The sequence below is a fragment of the Dendrobates tinctorius genome, unplaced genomic scaffold, assembly GCF_039654945.1.
Source record: "Dendrobates tinctorius isolate UK_male_01 unplaced genomic scaffold, ASM3965494v1 ptg000089l, whole genome shotgun sequence".
NCBI lineage: Eukaryota > Metazoa > Chordata > Amphibia > Anura > Dendrobatidae > Dendrobates > Dendrobates tinctorius.
This window is the reverse complement of record NW_027361757.1, coordinates 15,958,251-15,974,367: the sequence shown is the minus strand read 5'-3', so window position 1 is coordinate 15,974,367 and position 16,117 is coordinate 15,958,251. Positions and strand designations below refer to the sequence as shown.

Genomic DNA, 16,117 nt, shown 5'->3' with positions numbered 1-16,117 from the left:
TAACTTACCGTACTGTTCTCCCTGCAGCTGTACTTCTAGTTAGAAAGGCATACATATAAAAATGGTATTTATTTCAAGATTACCACTAATGGCTGCAGGTAAATACTTTTTTATGACAGTTTTGCTGATCTTCTGAACCTGTATAGTAAGTGTGCACATCCAGGGATTAAAGGTGTTGTCTGGGGCAATTGTGATAACAAATATATATTTTGCTTCTTCTATACCTTGAACTATAATAAAACTGTTTACAAATCTTGTTCAGCTCATCAAACAGGATCAGATGTACAACCTCTGGCTTCTCTGCAACGAAAATATTACATTGCTTCAAGATCTAAAAATATTGTAACTTCATTTATATCTTCTAGCTAAATGTGGAGGCAATATAAAAAAAGATATTGGTCAGATTCAGTCTCCTAATTACCCAGATGATTATCGACCGGACAGGCAATGTGAATGGATAATTACAGTCTCAGAAGGATTTGTGGTTGGTCTTTCTTTCCAAACTTTTGAGGTAATGCTCTTCTGGTGTGTGCATGATGTGTTTTTTTATTCTTAGTTTTAAGTTCCACTCCTACATTTCTCATTCTAATGAAATCACATTTAAAGGAAACCTGACACTTTTATCTGGCTTCCAAGACCATGAGCAGCATGATTCACAGCCTGGCTGTGTACGATTGCTGCTCGGTATGTTTTTGTCTGAAACGCTCCAGTGTTTGCAGAACTGCCCGAGGATTGTAGGAAGAGACTGGACTTGTTTCATGCCACACTGGCCAGTTTCTTCCTGCACCACCCTAATTACATGTACATGAGGACAGACCTGTCAATCAACTAGAGCGGTGTCGGAAGAAGCCTGGAAACCTCTCTGGAGTGTTTACCTCTATAATATATTAGTAGCCCTTATCAACCTCCTACTAATACTTCTAGGAATCCCCCTATATTATAAATAAGTGTTGCTGCTCTTAATATAAAACTGAAGTTTTACCCTCGTATGCACCATTCATCGACTAGTCCTAGACCGCCGTCATCTCAGCGATGTGCTGTTTTCACAGGGATGAGGAGAAGATGCACGTCTTGTCTTCTGCAGTTGTTCTCTGCGTTAATTTTCTTAAAGTTTCCTAAGACAATCCAATGGCAGGCTACATGTTTAGAAATATAGTATTTCATTAAGTCCATTCAAGTAAATGATTTGTAATTCTTGGACGTGGTGAGCCCACCTCACTGCAGAAGGACACCGCCATCTGAGGTCCTTATGCCTCTTTATACAAATATTGTTATTAGGAGTCATCATCATGAGTTGACCGCTCTATATATTTGTTGAGTTCTTCAGGCCCCAACTGCTCATAAACATATTTCCATACAAATACATGAAGATGCAATGATGATTTGGTTTTGTATTAAAAAAAAATTAAATCCATTTGTTACCCATTTGAACAACACACTCAAACAATGAAAGTGCCTGTAACATATAATTATGTTAATCACTGTTATGTCTATCCCATAGTTTGAAGTGCATGACAACTGCTTGTATGACCACCTGCAAATACGTGATGGTCCATCAGAAGATAGTCCACTTGTTGGGCAGTTCTGTGGCTACGAGAAGCCTGATGACATTAAATCTACCTCTAATACTCTTTGGATAAAGTTTTTTTCTGATTCCTCAGTTAATAAAGCTGGATTTTCTGCAAACTTCTTTAAAGGTAACTTCCATTTTGCATCCCGAGGCTTTACTGGGGCTTTTTAAGTGAGGGTCTTCTGGTGAGATTGGGATAAATCCTCTTGCGGCCACTGACCACTTTTTTAATGGACAGAAGGACAGATTGTTTTTAATAAGAAGATCCACTTTTTCATTCATATTTATACTGTTAATACTTTGAATAACAAAGAAAAGACAAGCACAAATGTGTATAGAACGGAAACATATCTCTCTTGTGTGTTGTTCCTCCACATTAAGTCATAACAGTATGGATGGCGATGTACCCATGTATATTCATTGTACGACTGAAGAAGATGGGAGTAAACTGAAACCTCCAAAAGTAGAATATATTAAAATGTAAATGCTTTATTGATTTATTTATTTTATGATTTATTGATAAAGGAGGAGGGAGATTACCCACCCCTACCCCGAAGCGCGTTTCGCCTCTTGCTATCTGGCTTTGTATGGTTCGGTCTATATAAATGCTCTATGCCTGAGTTTATATTTTCATAAGTATTACACTGTCTGGTTTCCCTCTGCACCTGCAATGCACTAACACTTTATTGGAGGACTATGTATGTATGCTTCATTTATTGTTTTTCTATTGGAAGCAGTATGCTGAATTTTTTACTTAGTGTTTTTCTATACATGCTTGTGATCTAACTATGCTGTATACATTATATACAATCCCCACATTGTAGTGTATACTGGCACTATAAGCATAGTAATCAACATATTCCTTTTGCTCTAAGGATCAAACCGTTCTCATTTTTCACTTGTGGTATTATTTGTTGTGACCTCCTCATAGTATTTTATTGCAAAAATGTTTTTTTTAGCTTGATTCAATATAGCATTTGCATTTTATATTTTTTGTGGTGGTTTTTTGTTTGATCCAATTTTCTTCAGTTGTTTAATGTTAATACTTTATTTGCATATCAGCACAAAAATAGTCTAAATAGACATAATAATCACAATAATCAATAGGAGGTAAGGAGAGCAATGCCGACATTGAGGTTTGGGTCAAAATGAGTAACATTCTTTCCAAAAAGTGGCTATGTTGGGAGGCATGATGGTCATTCTTTTTTTTTTTCTTTTTACACTTGTTTTTATTACCCTCTTAATGACACTGTCCATTTTTAAAACCTGCATGGCAATAATTTTGGAATGTTTTAATTATCCAACTCATTCTAAAAAAAATTGGGGGGTAACACATTGTACTTTATAGCATTAGTACATTTAGCTCAATATGTTTAGAATGTAGTTGAAAAGAAAAAAACCCGGGGATCAGGCTGCATGTATGTCATCTGTCATGGACCCTGTGATTTTTCTGCCCTTAAAACAATTGGTGATATTACACAAAATAGTTTAATGATTAAACTTTACCGTATGCCCACTTTGGTATGGCATCATTTTTATTTTAGATGTTCATTTTTTTTGTGGATTAGTAGATATTTTGTAAATTAACCAGCAATTTTTCATATACGGTAATTCAAGACATTTTCAGAAGTCTATATTTTTTCAATTATTTATTTCTGAGGGCTTTAGAGACTGATTCAGTTTTGGGTGTATCCTACACATGAAGTGGAGGTTACATAGCACCTTAATCTCACGACGACCCATGATGTACATTTTCATCATAGCTGACTCAGGGCTGAGTCTTTCTTCTTCTAAATGACAGTGTTTGGTAAAAAGCAGACTCCTGGATCTACAGTTTAGCTGGGTATAACAACTGGAATTTGGCGTTCCTTTTCTAGAGGGTTCGGATAATAGATGTAATTGCTTTTCTTTATAGAGACACTGCTGGTGAGAAATCTTGTAAGAATAGGACTTTGTTATCATGGGTTATTAGGTCTCTCTCCTGTTAGTAGGCTTTAATATCTACTCTTGACATCCTCAGTGAAGAGATTTTGTAGTAATCAACATTGTTTGCTATCTCTTATGTTCTTAACTTTTTCTGGCACCAATTAGTGTGCTGTGATGTCAGTAGGTAAATCAAAATTCGGGACCATGGTCAAGTCTGTAGCCCCTTCGCGACCTTTGACATAAGTTTACGTCATGGTCTGGAAGTGGTTCACGACTTATGACGTAAAATTACCTCATGGCGATTGTGTGGGCAAAGGAGCTCGGCGTAAGTAATAGGTGAGACCCCGCTGTCTTTGCCAGGAGCAGTGACCGCACCGCCCCTGGCCATTTAGCCACCTAAATGCGACGATTGATATAGAAAACAACGTTTAGGAGGCGTCAATTGGCGCCCCTGGGTCTGCCAGCTACTTGGCCTAGTTAAGACCATGCCAGGAGCATGGTCTAAAATGCTTCTGTCAGTGCAGCACTGACAGGTATAAAGCCTTGCTGATGCATTGCACTGTATGATATCAGCGATCACGGCAGTGAAAGTTAAAGTCCCTTTGATGGACTAAGTAAAAAAGTTAAAAAAAAGTTCTAAAAAGTTTAAAAAATATTTATGAAAAAGAATCACAAAAAGTGATAAAAATATTGCACCAACTAATATGTATATTTATGTAAAAACAAAAATAAACAAAGGACCCATATTTAGTATTGCCCGTAAGTGACAACCCGAACTATAAAACTGTCTCACTAGTTAACCCTTCAGTAAATACCATCAAAAAAATAAAAAGCAAGGCAATAAACAATGCTTTTGCATTATGACACAAAAAATGTAATAAAACGTAATCAAAAGGTTGAATGGAAATAAAAATAATATAGCTGGAAATAACATTTTGTCTTGCAAAAAAAAAGCCACTTTACAGCTATATGAGCAGATAAATAAAAAAGTTATAGCTTTCAGTATACAACACTGCAAAAATAATTAAAAAAGCGCCAAAACATAAAAAAAAATATCAATATGGTATCACTGAAATTGTACTGACCCGGAGAATACATTTTTCTTAACACTTTGACTATACAGTCAACCGCATGAATAAAAAAAACCTCAAAACAATTCCTGAATGGTTTTGGTTGCTTCTGCCTTCCAAAAATCGGAATAGAAAAATAAATAAAAAAGTATGACTGAAAATGGTAAAAATAAAAAAGTCAACTCGTCTCGCAAAAAACAAGCTGTCACATGACTCTATGAGCAGAAATCTTGAAAAATTATAGCTCTCAGAATATGTTGATGCAAAAACTTTTAGTGGGTAATAGCAGCCAAGCATAAAAAGAGTCGCACCAACCCAAAGAATAAATCCATCTAATTACTTATACCGCACGAGGTACGACGTAAAAAATAAAACTAATTCTTTACCTGTTGCTGAATTGTTTTTTTCTGCCTTCAAAATATCACATTAATGCTAGACTCACATTTATCCTGCACTCTACGCTGAGCGCTTACACCTGGGTTAGCATGTAAATCTCTTAAATACATGATGCAGATCGAACCATCGACGGAATATTCCCTTTAATGAGGAAGATTCCCATTAATGAGGCAGATGGAGACACTGTGGATGCCGTCTGGCCTATGATCCATCATTGTCCAACTTTTTCGGCATTCATAAAAGTGGGTTTGTCCACAGTATCTCTGCTGCCTCATTATAGTGAATGGATCCCTCAAGGGTTTCATCTGAATCACAGAGATTTAGATGGAAACCCTGATGCAAGATCTCAGCGTAGAGCTCAACCTCAGCCTCAGATTTGCAATTTTCACTGCACTCCTCAAGAAGCTCAAAACCACATTCAAGATGTTTATTAACCCTTCAGGTGCTTCACAGGAATTGAAGCAATACCTGTTAAATTAACATTTAACTTTTTTTCACAAAAAGTTTACTTTAAGCCCAATTTTTTTTTTATTTTTACAAGGGTAACAGGAGAAAACATTTGGAGAGCCCCTGATGTGCCTAAACAGTGGAATTCCTCCATTTTGGAAACTAGAACCCTCAAGAAATGTATCTAGATGTGTGGTGATCTCCTTGAATCCACAGGTGCTACACAAAATTTTGCAATGTAACATGAAAAAAAATATTTTTCTCATAAAAATGTTGTTTTAGGCCCAGATTTTTTCATGTTCACAAGGATAGCAGGATAAAATTGATCACAAAATTTGTTGGCAATTTCTCCTAAGTACACCAATACCCTATATGTAGGGGAAAACTACTTTTTAGGCACAGTAGGGCAGAAGCGCCATTTTGGAGTTCAGATTATGCTGGACTGGTTTGAGGGTGCCATGTCAAATTGGCAGAGCCCTTAAGGTGCAAGAACAGCAGAACCTACCATAAGTGACCCCTTTTTACAAGCTATACCTCAATGAATTCATCTAGTAGTGCAGTGATCATATGGACACCACAGGTGTGTTACAGAATTTTATACAATTGGGCAGTGAAGAAAAAAATACATGTTTTCCACCAAAATGTTACTTTAGTCCTAGATTTTACATTTTCACACTGGGAAATTGGTAAAAAATGGCATCAAAATTTGTCCCACAATTTCTGCTGAAGTGGCTGTACAGTACTGCCTAGCCACATAGCGAGACTCGGGATGGACGGAGAGCTATTTGCCTCCTAGAATAGTTTGCGTACTCCATATACAGAGCCCCTGGAGGTGTAGTAACAATTTTGGCTCCATGGGTGTTTTACAGAAACAAGCAGCAGTAATTGTTGCAGAGTGAAAATTGCAAACTGTCGTTATAGAGACTAGTAAGTTATGCCCAACTTGTGCTTCTGGAGACACGCACCTGTAAATTAGGCGGGCTGTCATCACTTTAGAAATGCCAAACATGTTGGCGCTATATGAGGTTTAGGTACACTGGAGTTCAGAATGGAGGGGGCATTTGGATTTGTGAGTGCATAATTTGCTCAATTTCATTAGAGGGGCGAGGATTCATTTTGCTTTTCCGGAGCCTTTGTAGTACCAATAACATTGAAGCTCCCTATATTTCCGTTAAAGGGGATCTATCACCCCATTTTTGGACTATCAACTGCGGCCACCGCCAACAGGGCTTATCTCCAGCATTCTGTAATGCTGTAGATAAGCCCCCGGTATAACCTGAAAGATAAGAAAAAAGAGTTAGATTATACTCACCCCGGCATTCGGTCTGGTCTGATGGCTGTTGCTGTCCGATTCGGCGCCTCCCATCTTCATACGATGCTGTCCTCCTCCTTGCTTCTCCCTCGGCTCCTGCGCAGGCGTACTTTCTCTGTCCTATTGAGGGCAGAGCAGAGTACTGCAGTGCGTTGGCGTCGGAGCTCTCTGACCTTTCCCGGCGCCTGCACAATGTAGTAATTTACTCTGCCCTCAACAGGTCAGATAAAGTACACCTGCGCAGGAGCTGAGGGAGAAGCAAGGAGGAGGACATCATCGTATGAAGATGAGAGGCGCCGGACCGGACCGTGACACCCACCGCCCCCCGGTGAGTATAATCTAACGTGTTTTTCTTATCTTTCAGGTTTCATCGGGGGCTTATCTACAGCATTACAAAATGCTGTAGATAAGCCCCTGATGGCTGTGGCCGCAGCTGATAGTAGAAAATTAGGTGACAGATTCCCTTTAACAGATGACGGACCTGAGTGGGGACTTGCTTTTTTGTGGATTGAGTTGAAGCTTTTATTGGGACATTTTACATAATGTTTGGTATGTCATTTATCCGGCACTCTACGCTGAGCATTTACATGGGTGTTTACCTCTAAATCTCCAAGTGACATCATTCTGATGAAACCTTCGAGGGATCCATTCACTATAATGAGGCAGCAGCGTTACTCTGGACTCCGTCTGGCCTTTGTTCAGCGGTGTCCTTCTTTCAGAAGTGCACAAAACTGTGGGCGACGACACTTTTATGCATGCCACATAAGGAAACTTCCACCGGGGGATTCCGTCTGAATCACGTATTTCAGAGATTTACACGGAAACCCCAGGGTAAGCGCTCAGAATGAAAATATTAAAGGCATTTGAACAATTGTTGTCTTTGCCGTTCCTCGTGCGGTATACAGCTATAATTTTTCCATATTTCGGCCAACAGAGTCATCTGTTGACGTTTTTATGCATGACTTATACACAATAAAACCTATTTTATAGAAAAAAATGATTATTTTTTATTCTGAGAGCTATACTTTTTATTTTTCTGCTGATGGAACTGTATGGTGGCTTGTTTTTCGCGGGACAAGATGATGTTTTCAGCTAAACCATTTTTATTTACATTTGCCTTTTTTATCACGTCTTATTCCACTTTTTGTTCTCTGGTGTAATTATAAAGCATAGTTTTTTGTCTTGTTTATTTCTTTTTATACGATGTTCACTGAAGAGGTTAAAGGGGATCTTTCACCCCATTTTAGCCCTATCAGCTGCAGCCACCGCCACCAGGGGCTTATCTACAGCATTCTGTAATGCTGTAGATAAGCCCCTGATGAAACCTGAAAGATAAGAAAAAAAGAGTTAGATTATACTCACCCTGGCGTTCGGTCTGGTCCGATGGGTGTCGCCGTCCCGTGCGGTGCCTCCCATCTTCATACGATGATGTCCTCCTCCTTGCTTCTCCCTTGGCTCCTGCGCAGGCGTACTTTATCTGCCCTGTTGAGGGCAGAGCAGAGTACTGCAGTGCGCAGGCGCCGGGAAAGATCAGAGAGGTCCGGCGCCTGCGCACTGCAGTACTTTTCTCTGCCCTCACCAGGAGCCAAGGGAGAAGCAAGGAGGAGGACGTCATCGCTAGAAGATGGGAGGCGCCGAACTGCGACACCCACTGCCCCCGACTCTGCCCCCCCGGTGAGTATAATCTAACGTGTTTTTCTTATCTTTCAGGTTTCATCTGGGGCTTAGGCCTCTTTCACACAACCATCTGTCACCATCAGGCAAAATCCGCCGTTTTGCAAAAAAACGGATCCGCCATTTTTGTTGGCGGATCCGTTTTTCTTCCCATTGACTTGCATTATCGGCGAATCTTGACGGATGGTCATCCGTAGGATCCGTTTTTTCACGGATCCGCCAAAATTTTGGCGTTCGCTGACATGACTTAATGGACACTGAAACGTTTTTTTGCTGGCCGGATCCGCATTTGCCCGGGAGAATTGCCTTTGCCGGAAATTTAACCCTAAATCCCGTTCTGGCGGCTGAGAAATTCTCTCTCTCTTGGCGGTGGCCACAGCTTATAGGCCGAAAATGGGGTGACAGATTCCCTTTAAATAGTGGGATAACTTTATAGTTCGGCTCGTTCCAGACGATTTCAAATGTGTACTTTTTTTATTTTTGTTTTTACATAAATGTATTTATTGGATTAATATTTTTCATTTTTTTATTTTGTGATTTTAAAAAAAAATATTTTACAATTATTTTTTTTTAAATTTTTTACATTTTTTGTCTCAGGATGGAACTTCAACTTTCCCTGACCTAATTGCTGGTCTAATACTCTGCAATGCTTTAGTCATACTACAGCGAGATACGGCCGAGTCTCGCAGGTTAAAACCAAGCTCTGGCACCGGCACTCCGGAGCGGAGTGTGCAGCCGCACAGCAATACATGGAGCTGCACGCTCCGCTCCAGAGTGCCGGCGCCTAGAGCTTGGTTTTAACCTGCGAGACTCAGCCGTATCTCGCTGTGTGTGATCCCGGCCTTAGATCTATGCATCGGAGGCAGGGAGGAGGCATGTCCACTTGTGCACTGAGCAGGGGATTACAGGCCAGTGTCCTTGGGTGACCCCTCTGCCATCTTTCGGCACTGGGTCACCATGGATACCATTGGCACAGCGCAATCGCAGTCGCGTCGTGCCGAAGGGAGCAGAAAGGGAGCTCCCTCCCTCTGCGATGCCCCGTGATGTCGCTGTCAGAGGGGTTCAAGCACTGATTGTGGGGCATTGCTGCAGGGTGTCAGCTTTCATATAGCGTGGGTATATGTGATTACGCGCGATCGTGAAGAAGTATAAGTACGGCGGTTTGTGGGAACGCAGCTCCCATAGTTCCAGACATATACAACACATGTCAGTAAGGGGTTAAGGGCCTAAAAATGGAAAATTGCGAAATTTATGCAAAATTCCAATATTTTCACAAATAAGCACAGAAAATATCGACCTAAACTTTTCAGAATCAGTGGGATCCGTTGAAGCGGTCCAGTTATTAACTCTTAAAGTGACACTGTCAGAATTTTAAAATTTAGGCTGGTCATGAAGGTGAAAAAAGGCTGGGAGGTGAAGGGTGCAGTCTGGTAGATGATAAGTTTGTTCCACTATCCCCCAAATCTGAGGCCTCTGCGCTGGACCCTGTTTTCTTGGTTCCTTAGTTTTTCCTGCAGTCTTTCTTCTCCTTTTGTGGCATTGTTGTTCTCTGACTTCTTCAGCTGGTAATTGCTGACTAATCTGGGGTGTTTAGCTTGAGGGTCCTTTGCACGTTGCTCGTTATTTGCACAATACATGACGTGTTTTGTTTTTGTTTTTAAAGCGTGTTGAACATTTATTCATTGTCCAACATTTCTATTCTAGCAACAGCTTGAATTACTCCTGGACGAGAATGTCACAGACCTCTGACAGGTGATGGCGAACACTGTGTCCATGGACAGGGTCAAGAATTCAGACTAGCTACACAGTGAAAAGCATAGCGAGCTTTTTCCTCAAGCTGTTTATAGGGTTACATATTATTGTATTAGTCGCACCAGGAGGACATTATACTGTATATAGTTGAGAATTGATCAGGAGTGGATATTATTAAAAAGAGGAGCAGGCTGTTGAGTTCTAATCCAAATGGAGACGTTCAGGCCCTGAGATTTGTGGTGGTTCCACAGTGATACATAGCTGAATGAATTTGTGTGAATGCACAATAATTCTCAATAAGAATTCTACTTAAAAAGATTATTTGACACTGCAGTTGTAGTAATGGTGCAAGGAAATAAATTGAATTGCTTGTGTTATCCAGTAAATGGCAGTGTTGATTAAGAATTGCAATCAGCTCAGTTTCCATAAAGCTACCATTCAAAATAATTCATCATTTATACATAGGCTTAATATCATGTCTGCCGGATAAGGCGTGATGGAAGGTAGACGACAGCTCAGGGAGCATCCTCACCACAAAATGTTTTTTTTTTCTATTTTTTGTTTTTTTTATTTTTTAGCAGTGTCTATGTGTACCTGCCTCCTCATCAACTAATGACTGCTTCTATTAGTCTGAGTGAGTGTATAAGCCTGAATACCAGTATAGGAGGCTTGGAAAACAGTGAGGATGACATACAGTGCGTTGCAAAAGAATTCGGCCCCCTTGGAACTTTTCAACTTTTTCCCACGTATCATGCTTCAAACATAAAGATACCAAATGTAAATTTTTGGTGAAGAATCAACAACAAGTGGAACACAATTGTGAAGTTGAACGAAATTTATTGGTTATTTTAAATTTTTGTGAAAATTCAAAAACTGAAAAGTGGAGCGTGCAATATTATTCGTCCCCTTTACTTTCAGTGCAGCAAACTCACTCCAGAAGTTCACTGTGGATCTCTGAATGATCCAATGTTGTCCTAAATGACTAATGATGATAAATATAATCCACCTGTGTGTAATCAAGTCTCCTTATAAATGCACCTGCTTTGTGATAGTCTCAGGGTTCTGTTTGCAGCACAGAGAGCATCATGAAGACCAAGGAACACAACAGGCTGGTCTGTGATACTGTTGTGGAGAAGTTTAAAGCTGGATTTGGATACAAAATGATTTCCAAAGATTTAAACATCCCAAGGAGCACTGTGCAAGCGATCATATTGAAATGTAAGGAGTATCATACCACTGCAAATCTACCAAGACCCGGCCGTCCCTCTAAAGTTTCATCTCAAACAAGGAGAAGACTGATCAGAGATGCAGCCAAGAGGCCCATGATCACTCTGGATCAACTGCAGAGATCTACAGCTGAGGTGGGACAGTCTGTCCATAGGGCAACAATCAGTTGTACACTGCACAAATCTGGCCTTTATGGAAGAGTGGCAAGAAGAAAGCCATTTTTCAAAGATATTAATAGAAAGTGTCATTTAAAGTTTGCAACAAGACACCTGGGAGACACACCAAACATGTGGAAGAAGGTGCTCTGGTCAGATGAAACCAAAATCGAACTTTTTGGTAACAATGCCAAACGATATGTTTGGCATAAAGGCAACACAGCTCATCACTCTGAATACACCATCCCCACTGTCAAACATGGTGGTGACAGCGTTATGGTTTGGGGCTGCTTTTCTTCAGCAGGGACAGGGAAGCTGATTAAAATTGATGTGAAGTTGGATGGAGCCAAATACAGGACCATTCTTGAAGAAAACCTGTTGGAGTCTGTAAAAGACCTGAGACTGGGACGGAGATTTGTCTTCCAACAAGACAATGATTCCAAACGTAAAGCAAAATCTACAATGGAATGATTCATAAATAAACATATTCAGGTGTTAGAATGGCCAAGTCAAAGTCCAGATCTGAATCCAATCAAGAATCTGTGGAAAGAGCTGAAAATTGCTGTTCACAAACGATCTCATCCAACCTTACTGAACTCGAGCTGTTTGCCAAGGAAGAATGGCAAGAATTTCAGTCTCTCGATGTACAAAGCTGATAGAGACATACCCCAAGCAACTTGCAGCTGTAATCACAGCAAAAGGTGGCGCAACAAAGTATTAAGTAAAAGGGGCCGAATAATATTGCACTCCCCACTTTTCAGTTTTTGAATTTCCACAAAAATTTAAAATAACCAATAAATTTCATTCATCTTCACAATTGTGTCCCACTTGTTGTTGATTCTTCACCAAAAATTTACATTTGGTATCTTTATGTTTGAAACATGATATGTGGGAAAGGTTAAAAAGTTCCAGGGAGCCAAATACTTTTGCAAGGCACTGTAAGTCATGACTCCTACCTCTGATCCTCTATTAAGCCCCTCATACACATTACATTAATGTCGGCAGAACCTGCGGATATCGACATGTTCAGGCAATGGTCAACTAATGTTAGATGGAGGTCTCACAGAAATAAGCCACCGGGTGATGTGAAGCAAGGCACATTTCTCACAGAGAACACAGGAGTAGAGATGAGCGACTTTGCCTTTTTTAGGGTCGAGTCGGTTTCATGAAACCCGACTTTCTCAAAAGTCGAGTCGAACGAAATCGGCCGACTATAGGGAAAAGTCAGGAAAAATCTTGAAACACGAAACCCAATGCAAGTCAATGGGGAGAAAAGTCGACAGTGAGTGGAGGACTGTAAACACACCTGGCATGAATTTTAACCCCAGAGGCGGCAAAATCTCTCTCTTCTCTCTCTCTCCCTCTCCCTCTCTCTCTCCCTCCCACTCCCACTCCAGTTACGCTATGCTCCGCTTCTCTCATTGGCTGAAAAAAGTCACGTGCAAGCATTCAGCGAAACCCGTCTTTGACGCTTGGGTCGCCGACCGCATGGCCAACTTCACACTGTGGTCGGGTTTCGTTTCATGAAACCCGACTTTGGCGAAATTCAGCGACTTTTGAATCTGACCGACCTGTTTCACTCAACTCTACACAGGAGCCTTCATCCAAACGAGCGCTGCTGCTAATGGGAGAGTCGGCTGAGAGGGCTCTGATTTCTGCACTGATCACCGTGACCCTGAAAATAAAAAAGTCACATATATACAATGCTCAACATAAATGAGTACACCCAAGCAGATTTGTCAGAAAACCTTTAGTTTTATTTCAGAATCAACATTTTCTATTGTCTACCATACTAGAAAATACTCCCAACAAATGTGGGCCATTGATTGCAAACAAGATTTGTTATTTTTCACACTTAAAGAAAAATGTAAGTTTCTTAACAATTTCATTCAAGACCATGTTGCAAAAATGATTACACCCCAATTAAAGTCTTAGTCAAAGCTGAAGTTTAGACTACAAGATTCTAATTAATAAAAATTCAACCACTGGTAAGTCTGATTATTCATTAAACAGGTGTCCAGCCGACAGTTGAATATAAAAGGATGTTACTTAACAAAGAAAACCCCTTCTCATTTTATGCTGTCAGCAATGGCACCACAAGGAAGAGAAATGTCACGAGACCCAAGGAAAAAGAAAGATAGAACTGCAACCATCTCACAGAGATGTGCAGGCTGTTCACGGATGTTAAAGGGAATCTGTAATCTATTTTTTTGCACATAAGATGCGGCCACCGCCATCAGGGGCTTATCTACAGCATTCTGTAATGCTGTAGATAAGCCCCCGATGTAACCTGAAAGATAAGAATAACAAGTTGTATTATACTCACCGGGGGGGACGGTCCGGTCCGGGTCCCATGGGTGTCGCAGTCTGAGTCCAGCGTCACCCATCTTCTAGCAATGACGTCCTCTTCTTTGCTTCCCATCGCGGCTCTGGCGCAGGCGTACTTTATCTGCCCTGTTGAGGGTAGAGCAGAGTACTGCAGTGCGCAGGCACCGGACCCCTCTGACCTCTCCCGGCGCCTGCGCACTGCAGTACTTTGCTCTGCCCTCAGCAGGGCAGAGCAGCACGCCTGCGCCGTGATGGGAAGCAAAGAAGAGGACGTCATCGCCAGAAGATGGGAGGTGCCGGACCCAGACTGCGACACCCATCGGACCCGGATAGGACCCCCCCCGTTGAATATAATATACAGTGGGGCAAAAAAGTATTTAGTCAGTCAGCAATAGTGCAAGTTCCACCACTTAAAAAGATGAGAGGCGTCTGTAATTTACATCATAGGTAGACCTCAACTATGGGAGACAAACTGAGAAAAAAAAATCCAGAAAATCACATTGTCTATTTTTTTTTCCTTTTATTTGCATATTATGGTGGAAAATAAGTATTTGGTCAGAAACAAAATTTCATCTCAATACTTTGTGATATATCCTTTGTTGGCAATGACAGAGGTCAAACGTTTTCTGTAAGTCTTCACAAGGTTGCCACACACTGTTGTTGGTATGTTGGCCCATTCCACCATGCAGATCTCCTCTAGAGCAGTGATGTTTTTGGCTTTTCGCTTGGCAACACGGACTTTCAACTCCCTCCAAAGGTTTTCTATAGGGTTGAGATCTGGAGACTGGCTAGGCCACTCCAGGACGTTGAAATGCTTCTTACGAAGCCACTCCTTCGTTGCCCTGGCGGTGTGCTTTGGATCATTGTCATGTTGAAAGACCCAGCCACGTTTCATCATCAATGCCCTTGCTGATGGAAGGGGGTTTGCACTCAAAATCTCACGATACATGGCCCCATTCATTCTTTCATGTACCCGGATCAGTCGTCCTGGCCCCTTTGCAGAGAAACAGCCCCAAAGCATGATGTTTCCACCACCATGCTTTACAGTAGGTATGGTGTTTGATGGATGCAACTCAGTATTCTTTTTCCTCCAAACACGACAAGTTGTGTTTCTACCAAACAGTTCCAGTTTGGTTTCATCAGACCATAGGACATTCTCCCAAAACTCCTCTGGATCATCCAAATGCTCTCTAGCAAACTTCAGACGGGCCCGGACATGTACAGGCTTAAGCAGTGGGACACGTCTGGCACTGCAGGATCTGAGTCCATGGTGGCGTAGTGTGTTACTTATGGTAGGCCTTGTTACATTGGTCCCAGCTCTCTGCAGTTCATTCACTAGGTCCCCCCGCGTGGTTCTGGGATTTTTGCTCACCGTTCTTGTGATCATTCTGACCCCACGGGGTGGGATTTTGCGTGGAGCACCAGATCGAGGGAGATTATCAGTGGTCTTGTATGTCTTCCATTTTCTAATTATTGCTCCCACAGTTGATTTCTTCACTCCAAGCTGGTTGGCTATTGCAGATTCAGTCTTCCCAGCCTGGTGCAGGGCTACAATTTTGTTTCTGGTGTCCTTTGACAGCTCTTTGGTCTTCACCATAGTGGAGTTTGGAGTCAGACTGTTTGAGGGTGTGCACAGGTGTCTTTTTATGCTGATAACAAGTTTAAACAGGTGCCATTACTACAGGTAATGAGTGGAGGAAAGAGGAGACTCTTAAAGAAGAAGTTACAGGTCTGTGAGAGCCAGAAATCTTGATTGCTTGTTTCTGACCAAATACTTATTTTCCACCATAATATGCAAATAAAAGGAAAAAAAAACAGACAATGTGATTTTCTGGTTTTTTTTTTCTCAGTTTGTCTCCCATAGTTGAGGTCTACCTATGATGTAAATTACAGACGCCTCTCATCTTTTTAAGTGGTGGAACTTGCACTATTGCTGACTGACTAAATACTTTTTTGCCCCACTGTATCTTGTTTCTCTTACTTTCAGGTTACATCGGGGACTTATCTCCAGCATTACAGAATGCTGTAGTATAAGCCCCTGATGGCAGTGGCTGCATCTTATATGCAAAAAATAGGTGACAGATTCCCTTTAACAACTAAACAGTAATACCTTCTGATGAGAAGGGTGCAATAAAAATTGACATGCAAGTTCACTGTAATTAGCTAAAGAAGTAGAAAGCCAAAGCAGTGTTAGTGTTTTCCATGACACAATGCGTCCATCATACACTGCAGAGGAGTGGCATGTTAAGGTGTTGTCCAC

At 41.1% G+C, this 16,117-nt stretch overlaps 1 protein-coding gene across 1 annotated transcript in view; it reads left to right on the top strand.

The window, feature by feature from the left end:
• Nucleotides 1–16,117, top strand: part of TLL2 (tolloid like 2) — a 337,545-nt gene that overhangs the window by 277,234 nt on the left and 44,194 nt on the right. Inside the window, exons 12-13 of the mRNA XM_073585855.1 lie at nucleotides 366–511; nucleotides 1,502–1,697. Of these exons, the coding sequence (XP_073441956.1) occupies nucleotides 366–511; nucleotides 1,502–1,697 (342 nt within the window). The remainder of the gene's footprint in view (nucleotides 1–365; nucleotides 512–1,501; nucleotides 1,698–16,117) is intronic.